Genomic DNA, 23,827 nt, shown 5'->3' with positions numbered 1-23,827 from the left:
AGGTATTAATTACTGTATTTTACCCTTCATTAAAAGTGAGTGTAAAAGTGGTTAGTGTAAATATGAAAAATGGTACTATGAAATAGTATTTGTGGCAATTTCCCAATTTTTAATGCATGAAACAACTTATATGAAAACAATTTTGTATTTAATTTATTATAATCATGATCCGTAATTCAAATCGCTAGATTTTTTTAGTAATTTTTTAATGTTTATTAATTTTATATAATAAATTACTGTATATTAAAAAATTTAAGATAAGTTAAATTTTTATACATGTATTATATAGTTTACTAATATTAACCCGTTCTACCAATATATTATATTTTTAGCATAAATATTTTATATTTATGAAAATAAGATATGTTAACTTATCAATTTAAAATAATTTTATCATATTTTGTTTAATATAACATTTTTATTTTAAAATGATAGATATTATTATAAAATTGATAAAATACGATATAATTTTATTCTTTTAGTAACATTTCATTACTAATTACAAAATTAGTTGAAAATATTTATATTCAATTTATGATAATTTAGATCTTATTATAATCTTTTTCAAGTGATTTGTTAGAATTTTAAATTTTTTTTTTTTTTAAAAAAGATATTATGAATAAAGTAGTTAAAAATATTATGTATATTAGTTTTAGTGATATATATTAAAATGATGCTCCAAATAAAAATATCACTCATCAAAAAATCATGATTTTTATTTTATTAGAAAACAAATTTGAAAAAATTAAAATGAAAATAAATATTTATTTCTAACAAAATCTTTTAAAATTATTAGTAAATGTATTTGTGAAATTAATTAATTTCATTTTATTTAAATTTTTGTTTATAAACCAAAACTATATTCAATTTCTGATTATATTTTATGATAATTTAAATTAAAACTAACTAATTTTTGAAAGTAAATTTAAAAAGATTTTAAGAAAATTTTAAAAAGATTTTGTTAGAACATTTTAAATATATTCATTTGTATTTCAAATAAAAAGATAAAGAAATTAAAAGATATAATAATTAATTTATATCAAATATGATATTTTCTAGAAATGGTCCAAACTAAAAAAATCATACATGAAAGAAGTCATGACTTCTATTTTAATATATAAGATTTTTCAACAAACCACTGTAAGCTTATCAACCGTTGTTAATATTTAAGAAACAGTTGATAAAATTTCGCACTGTAAGTAGTATAAAGAGCGTGCACTTTTCCAATAAGAAATTTAAATGGGCTTACGGAGAAGACAAAAACACGGTAGGGACTAATGTGTAAAATAGTGAAACATATGTAACATCCGAAGACCCGCCGAAAGCGTCTCTTCTCGACGCCGCCGTTGAACTCTTTCCTCTCCTATTAGTCCGGCGTCGGGAATCTCGGAAGTCATAACCTTCTTTAATCCCGCCTCTGAAACAAATGACTATGTCCGGCGGCGATGGCCGAGACTCCGAATTAGCGTCTCTCCGTAATCGCGTCAAGGTTAGCATCTCCGCACTGCTTCTCCTCTTCACAGCTTAGGGTTTTCTGATTCGTTGTTTATTCTACATAGGAGTTAGAGGCGGAGAATGCCAAATTGCTATCACAGGTTTCAAGCTGCCAATGCCAACAGGTACACTTGATTTGGCTTCTCACTATTATTTTGGCTTAGATTTTGTCCATGTATTCCATGTTTACCTTTTTTCTGTAGATGGAAGTGAAGCATGATGTGTTAGATTCTGGGAATTTAGTTAGGAGAAGCAGGAGAGGTAGAAAAAGAGCTGATAAAAGCATACCCATCCATCTTATCTCAAAGAGATATGTTGCTCTCAAAATCATGTATTTTGGCAAGAGGTAGTATGATTGCAATATACCTTACTTCCTCTTCTCCATGTCATGTGTTCCTAATCGTATGAATGAATGAATGAACTTTTCTTGTTGTAGATTCTATGGCTTTTCTGCCGAAGCACAGATGGAACCAAGTATTGAGGTGTGGTTATGCTCTCTCTCTCTCTGTTTTGTTTTCTGTAGTACTGATGACTGATTTGTGTTTACAACATGAGTAACGTGTGTACTTCCCTGCTGCAGTCAGAAATTTTCAAAGCACTAGAAAGGACACGGCTTTTAGTTGGTGACATTAAGGAGTCTAATTACTCCAGGTGCGGGAGAACAGATAAAGGTGTTTCATCAACAGGTCAGGTGAGTTGCTTGAGCATCTCCTTCTGATTGTATTATCCGTGTATAACACCAGTTGTCTTTGGCGAATGTTCTTGTGTGTTATCTTACATAGATTCTTCTGATCTCACCAACTTAGAAATCTATTTCTCATCATGCTGGTCGTTTAGTGTCTCTAGCGTAGCATTTCGGAACCAGTACTCATATACGCATTTTATTGTTCATTCAGGTGATTGCTTTGTTTCTAAGGTCCAGACTCAAGACACCTTCTATAGACTCTGAAGCCCATGCTAATGAGAAAATTAATGCAAGTAAGTTTACTCTGAGAATGTAACTCAGTCTAGTTGTTTCTCCCCTCTCGTAATGGTGTTTATGTAACTATCTGCTCTCTCTCTCTCTCTCTCTTGTTTAGGACCAGAATATGATTATGTAAGAGTGTTGAATCGTGCTCTCCCTGATGACATCCGAGTTTTGGGATGGTCTCCCGTTCCCGTTGACTTTCATGCAAGGTAAGAGCGTTGCCTTCTTCATTTTCGGTCTAGTTGTGCATGCGCTATTCATCCTTTTAGACTCCAGAGTACTTTCTGAACTATTGTTGGATGGTGCACGCTTACCTTTTTGTTTCTTTGGGTACAGGTTTAGTTGCTCGGCTAGAGAATACAAATATTTCTTCTGGAGACAAAACCTAAATCTTTCGGTGCAGTGATCCTCTACACTTGTGATATAAAGTCGAAGCACTTCATGATAGAAACAATCTAAGATGCTAAATTTGATTTGTGTTTTCCTATAGGCCATGGACATTGCTGGCAAGAAGTTCATTGGAGAGCATGATTTCAGGAACTTTTGCAAGATGGACGTAGCAAATGTGCATTGCTATACACGACGTGTTACTTTCTTTGATGTCTCTCCTTGTCAAAATAGGTCGGCTTTGGTAAAAAAATCACATTTAAGCAAGTTTTCTGTTTCCCAAATTTGATTACTGCTGGCTGCATGAGTATACTAACTGATTTTGGATGCTAAAAAGGCTAAGGTCAACTAAGAGTTTTGCTTAAGACCGCATGATTTTCAGGAACTAATGGTAGACACCCACTAGGACTATAGGGTTTTATGACATGAATTGGGAAAATTTTAACAGTTGACATAATCATAGAAACAAATAAATTGTGCATCCTATTAGTATTAGGCACAATGGCACCCATTGTTAAGCTCTGGCTTGTCTTTCTGATCATTTTACTGTTGTCTTTTTTTTTTTCCATTTAGTCCTAATGTACTTGTTTTTCTTCTTGTGAAGTCACGAGGGTGATCAGCTTTGCACATTTACAATGAGAGGCAGTGCTTTCCTTTGGCACCAGGTTCGCGCCATGGTCGCTGTGCTATTCATGATTGGACAGGGCGTCGAATCCGTTGATGTAAGTTTTAGGCGCCTTCATGTTTTTTTCTTTTCTTTTCAGCTCAATCCAACTCTTTTACTTAAAAGGGTTCATATTTTCAGGTGATAGATACATTGTTGGACACCAAGAAAACGCCAAAAAAGCCTCAATACCTCTTGGCCTCGGAGATCCCCTTAGTCCTCCGTACATGTGAATTCGAAAATGTGAACTTCATTTGTTCTTCAGGTAATTCGCTTTGTTCACGATATCTTGGCCTGAGATTCAGAAGCTAAATGATCGTAACAGTTTCTTTTTATGTCTAAAAGGTGCTTTAGAGTCATTGAGGTCTCATTTCAAGAAAGAGTCGCTGACGTACCAACTAGAGTCCGTGATTTTCCAGGAGGCTCTCCGGAACTGTTTACCTATAGGCAATGGTACGGTATCAGTCTCCCCCTTTACCCTTAGTAGTAACCTGAGTTCAATGAAAGAAAGAGAATCAACTAAAAAAAAATTTCATTTTTAACAGATGAAATCTCATGTAATATTGAAGAAAAGAAGAAGAAAGCAGCAGTACACGTTCCTCTATTATCTCGACCAACTGAACGTAAGTCTCTCTCTCTCTCTCTCTTATATCTCATGCAAACATGTACAGATGCAAAGATGGAGAGCTCATGTATGATCCTCTGTATTTCTTTCTGCAGCTTCGTATGAAGAACGATCTGCGAAATTGAAACCCAGACAAGAAGAAACATGTCCTGTGTAGTGTAATCGACCAAGCGGGATCATCTCGGCGACCATCAAAGAACAGAAAGGCTTCTCAATTTGTTTGTTGTAGCAGTTGATTGAGGATTTATGATTTGATATAAATTTTTGATTTCATTAATAATATGATTCGAGTCTATTCATGATTTTATGTAGATTCATAAACTTTTGTTTTATCCTCTTTTAACAGTTTGCTTATTTTAAAACTGTGAGAAGGACAAACACTTGAACTTAAAAAAAAAAAAACTGTAACAAAACATTGATGAAAATGTATTTCTGGCAGACGAAATCAGCAAACCTTAACAATATGCCATATTGTTACTAGTCTCGGGAAGAAGTCTGTCGGAACCAAACGGCTTCGCGCGGTGAAACTGAAACACAACATCAAAGAGTTCAAAGTGAAAGCAGAGGTTATCAGAGTCATAGTTAGTTTAGTAACTAGAATCTAATTCGTTTTGGTGAAGCCTCAAATGGAATGGCTCGAGTATACATGGAGACGCTGATACAGAGATGCGTGACTTTCTCCCACATCAAAGAGCTCCACTCCCATTTGCTCACCGCGGGCCATCTCCAATCCTCCTTCCTCCGCTCTCGCCTCCTCGATCGCTGTGCCGTTTCTCCCTTCGGAGACCTCTCCTTCGCCGTACGGATTTTCCGCCGCACCCCTAAACCTTTAACCAATGATTGGAACGCAATCATCCGCGGATACGCCGCCAGTTCTCAGCCATCGCTCGCGTTTTCGTGGTATCGCTCCATGTTGTCATCGTCTCTGTGTAGAGTCGACGCTCTCACTTGCTCTTTCACTTTAAAAGCCTGCGCGCGTGCGCTCTGCTCCTCCGCCACGGCCCAGCTTCACGCTCAGATCAACCGTCGTGGGTTATTCGCAGACGCGCTTCTCTGCACCACGTTGCTTGATGCTTACTCTAAAAACGGAGATTTGATAAGCGCGCATAAGCTGTTCGACGAAATGCCTGTTAGAGATGTTGCGTCCTGGAACGCTTTGATCGCAGGTTTAGCGTCTGGGAATCGAGCTCACGAGGCGTTGGAGCTGTATAAACGAATGGAATCGGAAGGAGTTCGAAGAAATGAAGTAACTGTTGTCGCTGCTCTGGGAGCTTGTTCTCACTTGGGTGCTATTCAGGAAGGTGAAAATATCCATGGCTACGTAAAAGTCCTAAACTTGGATCAAAACGTGTTTGTCAGCAACGCGACCATTGATATGTATACAAAATGCGGTTTTGTGGATAAAGCTTTTCAAGTGTTCGATCAGTTCACAAGCAAGAAGAGCATTGTTACGTGGAACACTATGATCATGGGGTTTGCTGTGCACGGAGAAGCACGCAAAGCATTAGAGATCTTCCAGAAACTTGAGCACAACAGCATCAAGCCTGATGATGTCTCCTACTTAGCTGCTCTAACCGCGTGCAGACACGCGGGATTAGTGGAGTACGGTACATCAATATTCAACAGCATGGCTTGTAACGGAGTCGAGCCTAACATGAAGCATTACGGCTGTGTGGTTGATCTGTTAGGCCGTGCAGGAAAGCTGAGAGAAGCCCACGACATTATATGCTCCATGTCAATGACAATGGTTCCGGATCCTATTTTATGGCAAAGCCTTCTTGGAGCTTCAGAGATTCACAAGGACGTAGAAATGGCTGAGATAGCTTCTAAGAAATTGATTGAGTTGGGTGTTAATAACGATGGGGATTTCGTGTTGCTATCGAACATTTATGCAGCGCAGGGACGGTGGAAGGACGTAGGACGAGTGAGAGATGATATGGAGACCAAACAAGTGAAGAAGATTCCCGGTCTCAGCTACATAGAAGCTCAAGGAACGATACATAAATTCTACAATAGCGATAAGAGCCATCAACAGTGGAGAAAGATCTATGAGAAGATCGATGAGATCAGGTACACATATTTTGCAATTAGTACACAACTGAGAATGGCAAATTCTATTGCTTTTGGTTTACTTTTTTCCTGTGTTTTGATTTGATGAGATTAGGTTCAAGATAAGGGAAGACGGTTACGTGGCGCAGACGGGACTTGTGTTGCACGACATTGGAGAGGAAGAGAAAGAGAACGCTTTGTGTTATCACAGCGAGAAATTGGCTGTGGCTTATGGATTGATGTGGGTGGAAGGTGCGGGAGAGGAGACTCCGGTGAGGGTTATAAAAAATTTGAGAATTTGTGGGGACTGTCATGTTGTCTTCAAACATATCTCGAAGATTTACAAGAGAGAGATTATTGTTAGGGATAGAGTTCGGTTTCATAGGTTCAAAGATGGCTATTGTTCTTGCAAAGATTATTGGTGACATTACAAAATAAAAGAGGTGATGATGAGTATGTTTCTTTTAAACCAAAATCTTGGACTAGGCTTTTTACAGAAACACTAATTATAAATGACAACTAGACTTTGACCCGCGCAGGCGCGCGGGTGTATATTTTGAAAAACATGTTGATATTTGTTTTTCATGTAATTATTAGGGTTTGACAAAATGAATCCGAGGAACAAAACCGATACCAATCCGAAAATATAGTACCAAACCCGAACTTAAATTGATTAAATATTCGAATTATTCAAAATTTTGTTATTTAGAGATTTGTTTAAATACGATAAATTCTATCAAAAGATTTAGGGTTTATCCCAACGGTTGCGCGAGTTTTAAATAGGTTTAAATACTTGAAAATATATGTAGATAGTCAAACGTAAATATCTGAAATAGTTAAAGTATACTCAAATCACCAAACATACTTAAAATAATTATTGATTTCGTATCCAAAATTTTAAATCAAGCCAATTAAGCTTAGGTATTATGACATATGTTATTCAAATTTATAGGTAATATAATATTTTATTTATAGATTTTTAGAAATTTAAAATATATAATGATTTAAGACTTTAAAAATAATTTAAATGGGTTATCCAAACTCGAACCAAACCCGCAAAGATCCGAATCGAACTCAAACCAAAATTTAGAAACATCTTAATAGGGCTGAAATCTTTAACCCCAAAAAATCCCAAACGCAAACCGATCATAACCAAACCCGTATGGGTATCCGAAAGCCCATCCCTAGTCATTATTATATATTGTATATTGTCATCATATAATTAATCGTATTTTATATGTACCATCATATAAGTAATCATATAATTAATAGTATTTTATATGTACCATCGTATAAATAATTACATATATTATATTTTTAAAACTTAATATGAAATATAAAAACCATAATTTGAGTTGGTATTTCAAATTTTTCTTATATATTGATAATATTTTTTTATAATGGTTATTGAAAAATAGTTTAGTAAAAATCTATTTTTGAATATATGTATATTTTTGAATCAATTTTTGATATAAATCAAGGGATTTTTGCAAAATTGACCTACAACTTAAAGTCAAACACAAAACTAACCTCCCTTTTTTTTGAAAATTGGTTTTGCCCTATTCACCCCACAAGTTCATATAATTTACGAAAATGCCATCCATTTTTTTTTTTTTTTTTCGAAAATGACATTTTTACTCTCTCACCCTCATCATCTTCAAGTAATTACAAGATTGCCATTGTCATCAATACCACAACCACCATGAACAACCAATTTGAAGCTCTTAATGCTCCCAAAATCGATTTACCCTTCTTCTTTTTACATTATTGTGAACTAAAGACAACATATCTCTCAATTTCTCTCCACAATGAGCTAAAAAAACCCAAGATTTTGATTCTAAAATTTTTATGGTTCATAGAGTCATAAAAGCTAACGATTATGGGTGGGTGACTTTCGTTTGTGATTCTGTGTGCTTGGAGAAGCCTTATGTATGCTAAGGAACTTATCTCACCAATTTAAGGTATGACATCGAGTTTTTTTCCAGATTTGTTCGTCAGACGACTTACTTGGGAAGTCGTCTGGCTATAGACGACTTACCTTTCAGTCGTCTGGCTGTAGACGACTTACCTGGAAGTCGTCTGGTCAATGCAGAGGTTATTTTTGCAATTGACTTTGAAATCTGTAACCTGAGACGACTGAAAGTTAAGTCGTCTACTATTGTTTGGTTTCAAAAAAAATTCCAAAGAACCTAGACGACTTACATTTCAGTCGTCATAGGTTAGTTTTGCATTTGACTGGATAATTTCAAAAGTTTGACTTCCCCAGACGACTTACATTTCAGTCGTCTGGCGAAAATTAAAATAATAACATTTTCTTAAAAGTAGACGACTTACATTTCAGTCGTCTGGCGAAAATTAAAATAATAACATTTTCTTAAAAGTAGACGACTTAAAGTTAAGTCGTCATAGGTTAGTTTTGCAATTGAAAAAAAAAACTTTAAAATTTAATTATACACAGACGACTTATAATTCAGTCGTCCACCAGACGACTTAATTGTAAGTCGTCCAGGACTTTTTTTCGAGATTCTGGTCAAACCTCGTAAATCCTGGACAACTTACATTTCAGTCGTCTGGTGGACGACTGAATTATAAGTCGTCTGTGTATAATTAAATCTTGAAGTTTTTTTTTCAATTGCAAAACTAACCTATGACGACTTAACTTTAAGTCGTCTACTTTTAAAAAAATATTATTATTTTAATTTTCACTAGACGACTGAAATGTAAGTCGTCCAAAAAGTCAAACTTCTGAAATAATTCAGTCAAATGCAAAACTAACCTCTGACGACTGAAATGTAAGTCGTCTAGCTTTTTTGGAGTTTTTTTTTAACCAAACAATAGTAGACGACTTAACTTTCAGTCGTCCGAAATAACAGATTTCAAAGTCAATTGCAAAAATAACCTCTGCGCTGACCAGACGACATATAGTTTAGTCTTCTAGACAACTTAGATTGAAGTCGTCCGCGTCTTCTCCACTAGTTTTTAAGTCTTCTACGTTAGTTTTTGAATAACTTGTATTTTTAAGAGTGATAAGTAACTTCAAGATATGTAAAACTCATATTTACAAAATATGTTCTCTCCCTTAGTTTTACTAAATTTGACTAAGTTTTTCAATGCAAACTTATAAAAAATATGATATGCTTTGACTAGTTACTATTGTTTGTTTCCATCTCTTACCAACATTCTTGTTTATTATGATGAGAAAAAGGCCATTGGAGTTTATTATTGCATATGAGAGATCCAAAGATAAGAAAAAGGCTACTGAAGTCTATTATTTCTTTGATTTGTATTTGTAAATGTGTAAACACATTGTTAGCACATTTAATACATCTTCGAAAACATTATTACTGATTTTACAAAAAATTCACAACTAAAAGAGTATACATGCAATTCACAAAACAGACCACAAACAAAACTATTATAGATCATTCATCTACAAAGACAAGCTTGGATTCCACTTGAGTAGACAAGACCAGACAACTTTTAAGAAGTCCGGACGACTTCTAAGAAGTCCAGACGACTTCCAGGAAGTTCAGACGACTTTGCCAGAAGACTTTTAGGAAGTTCAGACGACTTCCAGACGACTTTACAGGAAGTCCAGACGACTTTTAGGAAGTCCAGACGACTTCCAGACGACTTCCAGACGACTAGCAAGTAAGTCGTCCCAGAAGTCTTCCAGATCTGAAAAACCTGCATATTAAATCCAGATCTGAAAAATCTGCATATTCAAAAACGTTCAAATGGCTTAAAAACAGAAAAATGAGTGGAAGATTAGATAAATCTACCTTTACAGAACACACAAAAATATATATCTAAAATTAATAGATCTACCTTCAAATTAGTGGAAGATGAGTACCATCTAATTAAAAACCTGCAAAAAAAAAATAGATTAGTAAGAAAGACATGAGACAAAATTGAAAAATTCATATAAAGTTTGGTGTTTTCAAGTCAAAGAGATTAGAGTGGGTTTGGAGAGTTTTAGTTTGGGAAAAAAGTAAGAACTTTATACAACAAGAAGTTACCAAATGAAGAAAAATCAGACATAAGAACTTACCAAAACGCTCAAAAAAATCCAGACGACTTCCTAGAAGTCCAGACGACTTCCTGGAAGTCCAGACGACTTCCTGGAAGTCCAGACGACTTCCTGGAAGTCCAGACGACTTCCTGGAAGTCCAGACGACTTCCTGGAAGTCCAGACGACTTTGTCAGAAGACTTCCAAGAAGTCCAGACGACTTCCAGACGACTTCCAGACGACTAACAGGTAAGTCGTCCCAGAAGTCTTCCAGATCTGAAAAACCTGCACATCAAATCCAGATCTGAAAAACCTGCATATCCAAAAACGTTCAAATGACTTAAAAATAGAGAAACTGAGTGGAAGATTAGATAAATCTACATTTATAGAACACACAAAAATACATATCTAAAATTAATAGATCTACCTCTAAATTAGTGGAAGATGAGTACCATTTGATTAAAAACCTGCAAAAGAGATAGATTAGTAAGAAATACATGAGACAAAACTGAAAAATTCATATAAAGTTTGGTGTTTTCAAGTCAAAGAGATTAGAGAGAGGTTGGAGAGTTTTAGAATGATGAACATTACATTTTTGTTGCAGCCATTTGAGAGGAGGAGAGAGAATGTGTAAATTTTTCTTTATATAGGGAGACAAAAAATCCAATTAGGTTAAATATTTTTGACTCAGACGACTTCCTGGACGACTTACATTTCAGTCGTCTGGTGAAGAAATTAAAACAGACGACTTACATGTAAGTCGTCCAGAAGAGTTTAATATTTTTAGCGGGAAATTAAATATTTTTAGCGGGAAACTAAAATAGAAGACTTTCCAGACGACTTACAAGTAAGTCGTCTGGACGACTGAAATATACGTCGTCCGGGTAAATTATTCAACAGACGATTGAAATATAAGTCGTCCACACCCTAAACATAACCCCTAAACTTAATTATCTAATTAAACACTTCATAAAACCAAATCAAACTTGAAAAGTGTTTACTATACAGAGAAATAAACACATATAAGTGAAAACTAATTTTTGAAAAAAACATTTTAGTTTTCCAAAATCTAACCCTAACAATACATACAATACTACAACATATGTTTACCAAACTCCTAAACCAAAGTATTTCATGATTCACTACTTCCACTCATCTATCTTCAAAACAAATCAATTTTATCATATCTTAATTTATATCAGTTAAAACTGTTTATAATTACTTGATTTTTATTTTTTACGCATCAAAATATTTTTTTACAAGATTTATAAATTATTTTTAAAATAAGCTGGTACCAGACGACTTACACTTCAGTCGTCCAGACGACTTCCAACATCTCAGACGACTCAGACGATTTACTGGGGCTATATTCGTAAAAATGGCTTCTGTTTTTTTGTTTGGTCACAAGGGGCTGAGCTGTAATTTCACTAGGCTTTTAGGTTAGTTTTGCATTTGATTCAAGTTTGGGTATAGATTTGGGATTAAAATCAAGTTGTGGGTTAGTTTTGGCAAAAACCCCATAAATCAACTCTGAATTATTATTTTTATTTGAAATATGTATATAAAGTTTAAATTTTATTTTATGGTTAGTTTAGAAAAAAAAAAAATTTTAGGCAATTAGATTGACTCATTTTTGTATATTTTAAAACTGGCCCAAATAGATATTTTCGTATAATATGACGGACTTTCAATTTTTCTTAATAACATAAGCTTTTTACTTTTTCTTAATACTACTATCCTTGTTTCTAAACAAAACTTTTTTTAAAAAAAAATTACAATCCATGTTTCCAAACATTCCAATTTTTTTTTAATAATCCTATTCAAATCTTCAAACACTCTAATTTTGTACTTGAGTGTTAATAATCTAGATGAAACAATCATTCATTCTATTCAGAAAAAGGAAAAGAATCATACCATATTCCATTTTAACAAGCATTGGCTAGAAAAAAACAATCGAACGCCAAGTTGACATTTTTTTTTGATGAAACAAAATGTGCATCGAACTAGAATAAAATTAATTAAAACTCTGTGTTTTGATATAGTTAATGCATACCATCTTGATTCTTGACAGCTATCTTAGACATGAATCTTACATTCTCTTTTGTTGCACATACCCAACACTATGAATGGGGACCAAAAAACGACGAGGAATAATGCATTTTGTAACATTTCTAAAAAAAATCACCATTCATAAAGAATAATTTTTCTTTCTCATTTTCTACCATTCTTTTTTTTATAGAGAAATAAAAAACAAACTTATTCATTGTTAAATATGGGATGAAACAACCATTCTTTTTCATTCCTGCAGTTTTATTTTTCTATATTCATTTCCTACGCGTTCCTCTTGTTTCCACTTATGTTGGGTATTTATATTCTAATATATTTATGTTAAAAAGTTCCAAAATTTTCATTATATTTTTTGATAGGATATATCACCACATAAAAGTACATCCATATATATATATGGGTAAATTTGAAAGATTAAATATGCGGCACAACTTAAATTAGCAAGAGTAGCTACTATATTTTTTTTACTAATTTATTTTAGATGAAAAAATATAGTCTTCGATTCTTAATGGATTTATCTATATATATTATGAAAGTCGGGCATATGTTGACTGAAGTGAAATATTATTGTAGGTACTAATTTACATAACAGTTATAATTTACCAAAAAATATTTTTATAGAGAAATAAATAAAGAAAAACAATTTTTTTTATTATTTGCCAAACATAGATTTCCTTAAGAAATATATATAATAATCAAAAAATTGTAAGGACTATCATAAGATAAAATACAATATAATAAAAATTATGTATCTAATATGAACTAACGTCTAGGTAGCCATTATATAATTTATTGGATTTCAAAATGATATATTTTACGTGAGAATTACTTAAATAATAATAATAGTGCTATAAAGCACCATTTTCCAAGATAAAACATGATCACAATGTCAGTAATATCGTAAGCATTTTTTTTTTGGAATTGAATGTTAAATTTAATTCAAAAAGAAAAAACCTTGTTACAACTATGTGTGTCCTTTCTTATGATTTCCTATACAAAAATTTGTTAAAGAAAGAAAGGTGAAACTTTAAAGAATCCTCCCTCCCATGTAGTATTATCTGGTTGAGAACCAGAATTGTAATCCACCTTCAAGTCTCTTATCCCCCTTCTTCTGAATTATTGAAAATTTGTTTCTCATGGTCTTGTCTATCAACTTTGTTAATAGAGCATGCGGAGATGCTGTTTCACCATGTCTTCTTCTATTCTTCTCCCTCCAAATGCTTTGAATTGTAACTTGAAATAGATATCTGATGGTAAAGAGGAGGAGCTTGTCTTGACCTTCATCCATAGTGATCCTCTTGATAGCAGACCAGTTTGATGTGAACCGATCCTTTAGCACACCTCTATCAAGATTCTCCCAAATTTGCTTCGAGAATTGGCAATCAAAGAAGATATGATCAACTGTTTCCATCAGATCTTGGCATAAAATACAGGAAGTATCAATGTTCACAGTCCATTGGACCATTATACTTCCTGTTGAAAGCCTATCTCTCATCGCAACCCAGACCATGAAAGAATACTTCGGCGTTGCATGCTTAAACCAAACAGCTTTGTGCCAATCATAGTTTTGGTGCTTTTCTCGAATAACCTGCCAAGTTTCCGCTGTTGAGAACTTACTGTTAAAATTATTATTCACATTCCTCCATAGATAGACATCTTCCTCATCTTGATTCCAATTCTCTTTAAACTTCTCAATCTCCAACTCTACTATGTTAAGAATCATGAACCAATGATTCTTTCTTCTATAGTAACGACAATCCACAACCTTCGCATTCTCAGTTAAACCTAATTCTATACACCCTCCATTACCCAACAACTCCTTTAAGCATCCAAGAGAAGACTACTTATCATACCAAAATGAAGCCTTTTCCCCATTTCTGATATCCACCATGTATAACTCTTATATAACTCCTTTGCCTTTCCTCTATACTTTAAGATTTTTCTTCGCATCCAAGAACCCATTTGTGAGTTATCTTTTATAGACCATATCGAGCCTTTACGAATGAGAGAGAGTTTTATCCAGCTAACCCAAAGAGATTTAGCAGATAGAATTCTCCAGATAAGTTTCAGAACACTAACCATATTCATCTCCTTCAAGGACCTGATACCCAAACCACCCTCCTGCTTCGTTCTACACACTTCCTTCCAACTGATTTTTGTCTTCCTACCATTCATCTCCACGCCAGACCATAGAAAAGCTGAGAAGATTCTTTCTATTTCTTGTATACAACCACTAGACAAACGGAAAGCTGCCATCCAGAAGTTCACCAAACTCATAATAACCGAGTTTATCAATTGAAGCCTGTCCGCATAAGATAAGAAACGCCCTGTCCAAGATCCAATCCTCTTCCCGATCTTCTCTACCAGAGGTAAAAAATCAGTAACTGTCATGTTCTTCGTTAGCAACAGAAGCCCTAAGTATCTGACAGGTAGATTACCAGAAGCAAAGGGAAAATGATTCATGATCTCTTCTTTCTTTTGATCTAAAAAACCAGCCATAAACAAGGTAGACTTTTCCAAGCTAATCTTCAGACAAGACATTCTATTAAACTCCTCAAATACTTTCAGTATCCCTTCAACTGATATTCTAGTGCCTTCAATAAACACCATTAAGTCATCTGCAAAGCATAGGTGAGTGATACCTATGTTTTTGCATTTTGGGTGGAATCCAATTAGATTTCTTGAGGCTGCTTCATCCAGCATCTTTGATAGCACATTCATGCAGATAACAAAGAAGTAGGGAGATAAAGAGAATCCTTGACGCAGACCTCTTTTGCTTTGAAAGTACCCAGCCAACTCTCCATTGACTTGAACCGATAATGAAGTTGTCATAATACATAGCGAAATCTATTTAATAAACTTCTCTGGAATACCAAGCGCCTTAAGTGTGCTGAGTAGAAAGGACCATTGTACAGAATCAAACGCTTTTGATATATCAATCATCATAGCAAACCGCGGAGATATGTCTTCTCTATGATAATCTTTCACAATTTTTGTTGCCAATAGCACATTCTCCATCAATAACCTCTCCTTAATGAAAGCAGATTGATTCAGCGATATACACTTGGGCAAGACACCTTTTAACCTGTTGGCAATGAGCTTCGAAATTATCTTGTATAACACATTGCAGCATGATATTGCCCTGTAGTCCTTCATTACCTTCGCTTCTTCTGTTTTAGGAACCAGAGCCAATATGGTTGAGTTGAGTCCTTTAGGCAAGAATCCCTTGAGAAAAAAAAAGAATGGATAGCAATGGTAACATCATCCCCAATAATCTGCCAAGCCTCTTTAAAGAATTCTGAAGTATACCCATCTGGCCCTGGTGACTTGTGTCCTGACATCTTAAAGAGAATTGCTTTGATCTCATCTTTTGTCACCTCCTTCACTAGCTTCTCACAATCGATCTCACTACACTGAAACCCCGATAAATCTTGCAGCCTTTCAACCGTGACCCCTTCAAAATCCTCAGGAACAGCTGTCATAAATTGTGAAAAGAAATTCTCCGCTTCAGCTTTTATTTCCTCATCAGTCTTTGCTAGTGTACCATCCACTCTCATGACTTCTCTTATAACATTCCTCACTTCTCTAATATTTACCGCATTGTGGAAGAGCCTATTATTACCATCACCCACTTCAAGCCAATGAAGCTTCGATCTTTGTTTATAAAATTCTTCCTCCAAATATGCTAGCCGTTGCCACCTCTCATAACTGTTGCTTCTTCACGAATAGCATTGGCCAATGGCTGCTCCAGGGTGGCTTTTTGTTTCTCACATAAGACGTTCAAAGCTTCTCTAGTTCTCTTAGGCAGATCTCCTAACTTCTCCTTGCAAAGTGAACATAAAGGCTGTTTTAGAGCTTTCAGTTGTTTGGTGAGCTTGAACATAGCAGCTGTTGAGTGAAACAGTGCTTCATTACCTGTCTAATGCTCTTCCATCGAAGGAATGAATTCAGGCATCTTGGCTATACAATTTGTGAACTTAAATGGCTTCCTCTTCTTTGTTTCCTCAACATATAGCTGTATTCTACACCTCAAGTGATCTGAGCAACCACCAGGTTCAAATACACAGTAAGTTCTCGAAGAATGAAGCTAACTCTCATTTATCAATACTCTGTCCAATTTCTTACAGATTAATCCCTCTTCCCTCTTATTGCACCATGTAAATTTAGGCCTTTGATAACCCATATCTGTCAAACCACAGTAACTAGCAACCTCTTGAAAGTCTCGCATACCCACTGGCAATCTCGGAGAAGTTTCCAACTCAGAATGCTCCTCAATATCTAATATCTCATTGAAATTCCCCATTATCATCCATTTTTTATCCCTGAACATCGGTGCATCATAGTGACTTCTCAAATCATCCCATAACTTCTTCCTATCCTCCATACCATTTGCTGCATAAATAAAAGAACAAAGAAATTCCTCTTCTACTCATTCCATCAAAACTGAGCAAGTGATGATCTGACTGCTTTTGTAAACATGGCTCATCCTCACACTCTGCTTCCAGACAACCCAAATTCTCCCCAAATTGTGATAGTCATAGTTTGTTATACTATCCCATCCAGCAAAAACTTCATTTATTATCTTACCCGCCTTTCTCTCTTTTACCCTTGTCTCAATCAAACATCCAAACTGCATATTATTGTTTCTACTCCAGTTATGAACCACCTCTTGCTTAATAGATTTGTCGAAGCCCCTTATGTTCCAGAAGAAACCCGCCATTATTGATGCTTTCGAGAACCCCTTTGTCGTAACACCAATTTCACTTCTTTGATTTACAATTCTGAAAGGACCCGGTGATATGTCTTTGAGTTCCTAGGTAGTATCTGTCTCCCACCTTCAGAACCTGCTACCTTTGGCTTCTCAATATCGACCACCTCCTCCCCTCCAGAACCTCCTCTACCTTCATACTCCTTAACTGTTTCATGCATTTTAACTTCCTCTCTACTTTCCTCCAAACTACTTAGAGCAGCATACCTCGAAGGAGTTATTTTTACCTGACCAAATTTTAATTCTTTCGGTGAATTCCATGGACTTCTACTTGTTTTTTCTGCAGCATGTGTCCAACTCTCATCTTTCTCTCCCCCAACTTCCTCATTTGAAGTACTCTTCCCCAGCTTATCTACGTCTCTTGATTCCACCACAGAATACGTCTCGTTCTCATGTTGTATATCCTTCTCAACCTCCAACTTTCTACCTTCTTCCAACTCTCTAACTTCCTCCAACTCTTTTCCAACCTCTAATACTTTGACAACCTCCATTTCTTCTTTGTTTTCCTCCTTTCCTACAACATCATTTTCGTTTTCCTTTTTTCTCTCTGATATCTCCACCACTTCTTGTATTTCACCTTCCTCTATCTTTCCCATTTTACAGATTATTTCCGAGTGCCCCCATTTCCCACAGTTTCTACATTTCGAAGGTAACCATGGGTATGTGAATTCAGACCATTACTTCTTCATCCCCTAATTTGAAATTCATATTCTTTGGCAGCTGCTTCGATAAGTCTGCTTTGACACACACCTTAGCCACCTCAAAGTTCGAACATGCTAACGTCTCCGGGTGCAGCTTGTCTGGTTTACCAGCCACACTAGAAATGAAACTCAATCCCTCCCATGAGTACATACTAATTGGGACCTTGCTTGGGTGAACCCATAGTGGAGTAAGCTTCCCTTCCGATTTATCAACCACTAGAGACCACTTAGAAACCACCCTAGGAATTCCAGCGATGTTCCACATACCCCGCTTTACTATCTTCTCTCTTATCACCTCACTTGGAATCCTGATTCTCATCGTCACCGCATCCAATTCATAAACATCAATCTTCATCGACTTCTCACCAAACTTACAGATCTTGTATAAAATCACATAAACTTTCTCGAGGTGTGGAGCTAATTCCAGGAATCGAGCTATCACATAGTCATCCCAGAGTGGATTCGCTTTCTCAAAAATCTCAGATGGGACATTTACCGACTGCTTCCCTTCCGAGATTGAGATCTCCAGATCGTAATTTTTCAATGTCTTCTTCTGTTTCGCCACCGCAACCCATGATCTTTGCATCGCCGGAACAATTTGAGCCGAAGGATCATCTTGAGTCTCCCTCGACTCCATCTCCCTCGCCGGAGAAAACCCTAGGATTTGGGAATTGCAATCACCTTATTGAAGCATTATTGAAGCCTCATCTTAAAATTCAATGAAAAAGCTTTCTCATCAATAACCTTGTTCATATCAATAATATATTGTCTCCTGTAAGATGCATAAACACCAAGTTATGTGTTTTCAGTTATTGTACAATAAAAATTATGTAATTAGTAATGGTGTAACTATGATATATTATTTGTTTAGAAAAAAAAAATTAGTTTTATCATTCATATATTAAATAAATTATTTTATAACAAATAAAAAATCAATTTTTCTTGGCTTATATATTAACTAATCTAAACTTTGGCTTTCAACTTGTTCATGTTAAATAATTTGATGTATACAAGATATAGATTAGATAATGCAAATGTGTTTTACAAGTAAAGTGATAAAACCATATCAAAATGTTGTGAATGGTTAAGAATAATTAGCGATTAAGTTCATGGTGGAAACATAACAATGTTTTGGTTATATTTATACAAAAGTTATATATTAATTTTTATTATAAAATTTTAGTGCTTGAGAAGTCCCACACCCTTATGGATTACATTACATTTTCTTATTATCTTAAACAATTGTGTTATATTTTGAATCGGTCAAGTCTGAGAATGGTGAAAATTGTTAATTTTTATGTTAATTAATTAATTTAATATGAATTTATATAATTTATAATATATTTTGAAGTGATGTATTTTTATTTTATTTAATTTACAAAGTACTTACAACATTTAAATTTCAGTTAAACAGGTACAGTGGTTTTATTCTCATTTTCTATAAAATTTATAAACTTCTTAAATAAAATTGAAGAAAGTTACAACTATATATATTGATCTTTCAAAAAAATTCCAAAACATTTAGTACATAATACTAGCTGCTCCTGTGGAATATGAATTTCTATTTATTATTTAAATTTTGAATAATAGAATTATGAAAATAATTGGAATATATAATTATTGAAATTCTCTTTGGTAAAATTCAACGGTCCCAGATACTATCAGATACACATCTTCTCACAATCCGCTTTGGTGCTTCGGCAGTGTGTAGTGGAACTGCAACACCAAACATTCTTTGGTGTTTTAGAGCATGTTTCTTTGGGCTTTTTTTCCAGGGTAGTACCTACATAAAGTTAAAAGAATAAAACAAATTAAAACATGATGGAGTATAATAATATTAATTTAATGGTAATGATGCTAGAGGATTGGATGGAACGTAAGCTATATATGACATACATTCATGGAGACTAGCAAGAGAAATGAGAACAATACAAAATATAGCAAATTTCGATGCCGACATTGTAAACTTTCACAGTAAAAAAATGTTTTGTGTGTTTATTTTAGGAAACCTTACGTATGAACATATACATATATATAGGTCTTTCAAGACTATTTTTAGATTTATCCAGAAAAACTGCTTTCAATTGCTTGGTTAGTTTTATTTTCTGTATATCCTAAAATATTTATGTTAAATTTTATTCAAAATATTCATTTTCATTTTTGATACAATAAGTCAGCACCTAAAAATACCTTTAACGACAACCATATATATATGTAACGTTGAACGATTAAATATGTGGATAAAATAATTTTATCATTTACTAATTTCATATGAATATCCTTAAAAGTGAACATATGAATTTCATATGAATATCCTTAAAAGTGAACATGTATATATGTTCCTGAAAATTGTTCGCATGGTAATCCGAATAATTTGAAAATAAAATTATTGTTAACTTTTATTCTCCTTATATTCTAATATATTTATGTTAAAAAATTCCAAAATTTTCATTTTATTTTCTGATAGGATATATCACCACCTAAAAGTACAGCCATATGTTTATATATATGGTTAACTTTGACAGCTTAAAGATGCGGCCAAATTAAATTAGCAAAGAGTAGCTACTATATTTTTTTTTACTAATTTATTTTAGATGGAAAAATAGAGTCTTCGATTTTAATGGATTTATCTATATATATTATGAAAGTCGGGCGTATACTGATTGAAGTGAAATGTTATTGTAGGTACTAATTTATTTAACAGTTCTAATTTACCAAAAAGTATTTTTATGGTGAAATAAAAAAACAATATTTTTATTATTATTTTCCAAACATAGATATACGTAAGAAATATATATGATAATCAAAATATTGTAAGGACTATCATAAGAGAAAAACCAAATAATAAAAATTATGTATCTAATATGAACTAATGCCTAGGTAGCCATTATATTATTTATTGGCTTTCAAAATGACATATTTTACGTGAGAATAATTTAATAATAATAATAGTGCTATAAACCACCATTTTCCAAGATAAAACATGATCACAATGTCAATAATATCGTAAGCATTATTGAAGCCTCACGGTTAAATTCAGTGAAAAACCTTTCTCATCAATAACCTTGTTCATATCAATAATATATTGTTTCATGTAAGATGCATAAACACCAAGTTATGTGTTTTCAGTTATTGTAGAATAAAAAATTATGTAATTAGTAATGGTGTAAATATGATATATTATTTGTTTAGAAAAAAAATCAGTTTTGTCATTCATATATTAAATAAATTATTTATGTCAAATAAAAAAATCATTTTTTCTTCGCTTATATATTAATTAATCTTAACTTTGGCTTTCAACTTTTTCTTCTTAAATAATTTGATGTATATAAGATATGGATTATATAATGCAAATGTTTTTTACAAGTAAAGTGATAAAACCATATCACAATGTTGTGAATGGTTAAGAATAATTAGCGATTAAGTTCATGGTGAAAAAAAAAACAATGTTTTGGTTATATTTATACAAAAATTTTATATTAATTTTTATTATAAAATTTTAGTGTTTGAGAAGACCCACACCCTTATGAATTACAGTACATTATCTTAAACAATTGTATTATATTTTGAATCGGTCAAGACCGAAAATGGTGAAAATTGTTAAATATTGTCTTAATTGATTACTTTATATAAATTATAATATATTTTGAAGTGATGTATTTTTATTTTATTTAATTTACAAAGTACTTACAACATTTAAATTTCAGTTAAACAGGTACAATGGTTTTATTCTCATTTTCTATAAAATTTATAAACTTCTCAAATACAATTGAAGAAAGTTAGAAAGACAACTATATATATATATTGATCTTTCAAAGAAATTCCAATACATTTAGTACATAATACTAGCTGCTCCTGTGGAATAGGAATTTCTATTTATTATTTAAATTTTGAATAATAGAATTATGAAAATACTTGGAATATATAATTATTGAAATTCTCTTTGGTAAAATTCAACGGCCCCAGATACTACCAGATACATATCTTTTCACAATCCGCTTTGGTGCTTCGGCAGTGTGTAGTGGAACTGCAACACCAAACATTCTTTGGTGTTTTAGAGCATGTTCCTTTGGGCTTTTTTTCCGGGTTGGCACCTGCAGAAATTTTAAAGAATAAAACAAAATTAAAAGATGATGGAGTATATTAATATTAATTTAATGGTAATGATGCTAGAGGATTGGATGGATCATATGCTATATATGACATACATTCATGAAGACTAGCAAGACAAATGAGAACAATACAAAATATAGCAAATTTCGATGCCGACATTGTAAACTTTCACAGTAAAAAAATGCTTTGTGTGTGTATTTTAGGAAACCTTACGTATGAACATATACATATATATAGGTCTTTGAAGACTATTTTTAGAATTATCCAGAAAAACTGTTTTCAATTGATTGGTTAGTTTTATTTTCTTTATATCCTAAAATATTTTTGTTAAATTTTATTTAAAATATTCATTTTCGTTTTTGATACAATAAGTCAGCACCTAAAAATACCTATTAACGACAACCATATATATATATGTAACGTTGAACGATTAAATATGTGGATAAAATAAACTAGCAATAGATTAGCTACCAATTTTAGCATTTACTAATTTCTTATCGATATCCTTATATGTGAACATGTATATAGGTCCCTGAAAATGTTTCGCATGATAATCCGAAGAATCTGAAAATATAATTATTGGTTACTTTTATTCTCCTTATATTTTAATATATTTATGTTAAAAAGTTTAAAAATTTTCATTTTATTTTTTGATAGGATATATCACGACCTAAAAGTACAGCCATATGTATATATATATATATATATGGGTAACTTTGTAAGCTTAAAGATGCGGCCAAATTAAATTAGCAAAGAGTAGCTACTATATTTTTTTTTACTAATTTATTTTAGATGGAAAAATAGAGTCTTCGATTCTTAATGGATTCATCTATATATATTATGAAAGTCGGACATATAATGATTGAAGTGAAATGTTATTGTAGGTACTAATTTTCTTAACAGTTCTAATTTACCAAAAAGTATTTTTATGGTGAAATAAATAAAGAAAAATATTTTTATTATTATTTTCTAAACATAGATATACGTAAGAAATATATATGATAATCAAAATATTGTAAGGACTATCATAAGAGAAAAAAAAACAAAATAATAAAAATTATGTATCTAATATGAACTAACGCCTAGGTAGCCATTATATTATTTATTGTTTTCAAAATGACATATTTTACATGAGAATAATTTAATAATAATAATAGTGCTATAAATTACCATTTTCCAAGATAAAACATGATCACAATGTCAGTAATATCGTAAGCATTATTGAAGCCTCATGGTTAAATTCAATGAAAAACCTTTCTCATTAATAACCTTGTTCATAACAATAATATATTGTTTCATGTAAGATGCATAAACACCAAGTTATGTGTTTTCAGTTATTGTAAAATAACTGAAAATTATTTTATTAGTAATGGTGTAAATATGATATATTATTTGTTTAGAAAAAAATCAGTTTTGTCATTCATATATTACATAAATTATTTATGTCAAATAAAAAATCATTTTTTCTTGGCTTATATATTAATTAATCTTAACTTTGGCTTTCAACTTTTTCTTGTTAAATAATTTGATGTATATAAGTTATGGATTATATAGTGCAAATGTGTTTTACAAGTAAAGTGATAAAACCATATCAAAATGTTGTGAATGGTTAAGAATAATTAGCGATTAAGTTCATGGTGGAAACAAAACAATGTTTTAGTTATATTTATAAAAAACTTATATATTAATTTTTCTTATAAAATTTTAGTGTTTGAGAAGACCCACACCCTTATGGATTACAGTACATTATCTTATTATCTTAAACAAATGTGTTATACTTTGAATCGGTCAAGTCCGAGAATGGTGAAAATTGTTAATTTATGTGTTAATTAATTAATTTATATAATTTATAATATATTTTGAAGTGATGTATTTTTATTTTATTTAATTTACAAAGTACTTACAACATTTAAATTTCAGTTAAACAGGTACAGTGGTTTTATTCTCATTTTCTATAAAATTTATAAACTTCTTAAATAAAA

At 32.8% G+C, this 23,827-nt stretch overlaps 3 protein-coding genes across 5 annotated transcripts; 2 read left to right on the top strand and 1 right to left on the bottom strand.

Moving 5' to 3' along the window:
- The first annotated feature begins 1,230 nt into the window (after window positions 1–1,230).
- LOC106436100 (tRNA pseudouridine(38/39) synthase) lies at window positions 1,231–4,482 on the top strand. Of its 2 annotated transcripts, none has more exons than XM_048738992.1 (14): window positions 1,231–1,489; window positions 1,560–1,619; window positions 1,710–1,840; window positions 1,931–1,976; window positions 2,075–2,185; window positions 2,391–2,472; window positions 2,574–2,670; window positions 2,798–2,858; window positions 2,952–3,082; window positions 3,453–3,570; window positions 3,654–3,777; window positions 3,858–3,965; window positions 4,058–4,135; window positions 4,233–4,482. In XM_048738992.1, exons 1-14 carry the CDS (start codon window positions 1,427–1,429, stop codon window positions 4,292–4,294), a joined length of 1,272 nt encoding a protein of 423 aa, XP_048594949.1. In that variant the 5' UTR covers window positions 1,231–1,426; the 3' UTR covers window positions 4,295–4,482. The 2 variants fall into 2 exon arrangements, with proteins under 2 accessions (XP_048594949.1, XP_013732509.2); XM_013877055.3 differs by having other exon boundaries at window positions 1,698–1,840.
- A 67-nt stretch (window positions 4,483–4,549) lies between these two features.
- LOC106436099 (pentatricopeptide repeat-containing protein At1g34160) lies at window positions 4,550–6,642 on the top strand. 2 transcript variants are annotated; one of them, XM_022690868.2, is made up of 3 exons: window positions 4,804–4,949; window positions 5,041–6,207; window positions 6,302–6,642. In XM_022690868.2, exons 1-3 carry the CDS (start codon window positions 4,804–4,806, stop codon window positions 6,609–6,611), a joined length of 1,623 nt encoding a protein of 540 aa, XP_022546589.1. In that variant the 3' UTR covers window positions 6,612–6,642. The 2 variants fall into 2 exon arrangements, with proteins under 2 accessions (XP_013732508.1, XP_022546589.1); XM_013877054.3 differs by having other exon boundaries at window positions 4,550–6,207.
- A 6,675-nt stretch (window positions 6,643–13,317) lies between these two features.
- LOC111200709 lies at window positions 13,318–13,986 on the bottom strand. Its single transcript, XM_022692003.2, has one exon. The coding sequence runs from the start codon at window positions 13,984–13,986 to the stop codon at window positions 13,318–13,320; it is 669 nt and encodes a 222-aa protein (XP_022547724.2).
- Between the last annotated feature and the right edge of the window lie 9,841 nt (window positions 13,987–23,827).

Source organism: Brassica napus, chromosome A9 (assembly GCF_020379485.1).
Source record: "Brassica napus cultivar Da-Ae chromosome A9, Da-Ae, whole genome shotgun sequence".
Lineage (NCBI taxonomy): Eukaryota > Viridiplantae > Streptophyta > Magnoliopsida > Brassicales > Brassicaceae > Brassica > Brassica napus.
The sequence above is the reverse complement of the archived record's forward strand: the minus strand, read 5'-3'. Positions and strand labels throughout refer to the sequence as shown.

Bases quoted from the DNA above. Each gene is read 5' to 3' on its own strand.
- LOC106436100 (XM_013877055.3), top strand. From the start codon at position 1,427: ATGACTATGTCCGGCGGCGATGGCCGAGACTCCGAATTAGCGTCTCTC. The intron at 2,473-2,573 runs GTAAGTTTACTC...TCTCTTGTTTAG, and splicing joins TAATGAGAAAATTAATGCAA to GACCAGAATATGATTATGTA. The intron at 4,136-4,232 runs GTAAGTCTCTCT...TTCTTTCTGCAG, and splicing joins ATTATCTCGACCAACTGAAC to CTTCGTATGAAGAACGATCT.
- LOC106436099 (XM_013877054.3), top strand. From the start codon at position 4,769: ATGGCTCGAGTATACATGGAGACGCTGATACAGAGATGCGTGACTTTC. The intron at 6,208-6,301 runs GTACACATATTT...TGATGAGATTAG, and splicing joins GAGAAGATCGATGAGATCAG to GTTCAAGATAAGGGAAGACG.
- LOC111200709 (XM_022692003.2), bottom strand. From the start codon at position 13,986: ATGATTCTTAACATAGTAGAGTTGGAGATTGAGAAGTTTAAAGAGAAT.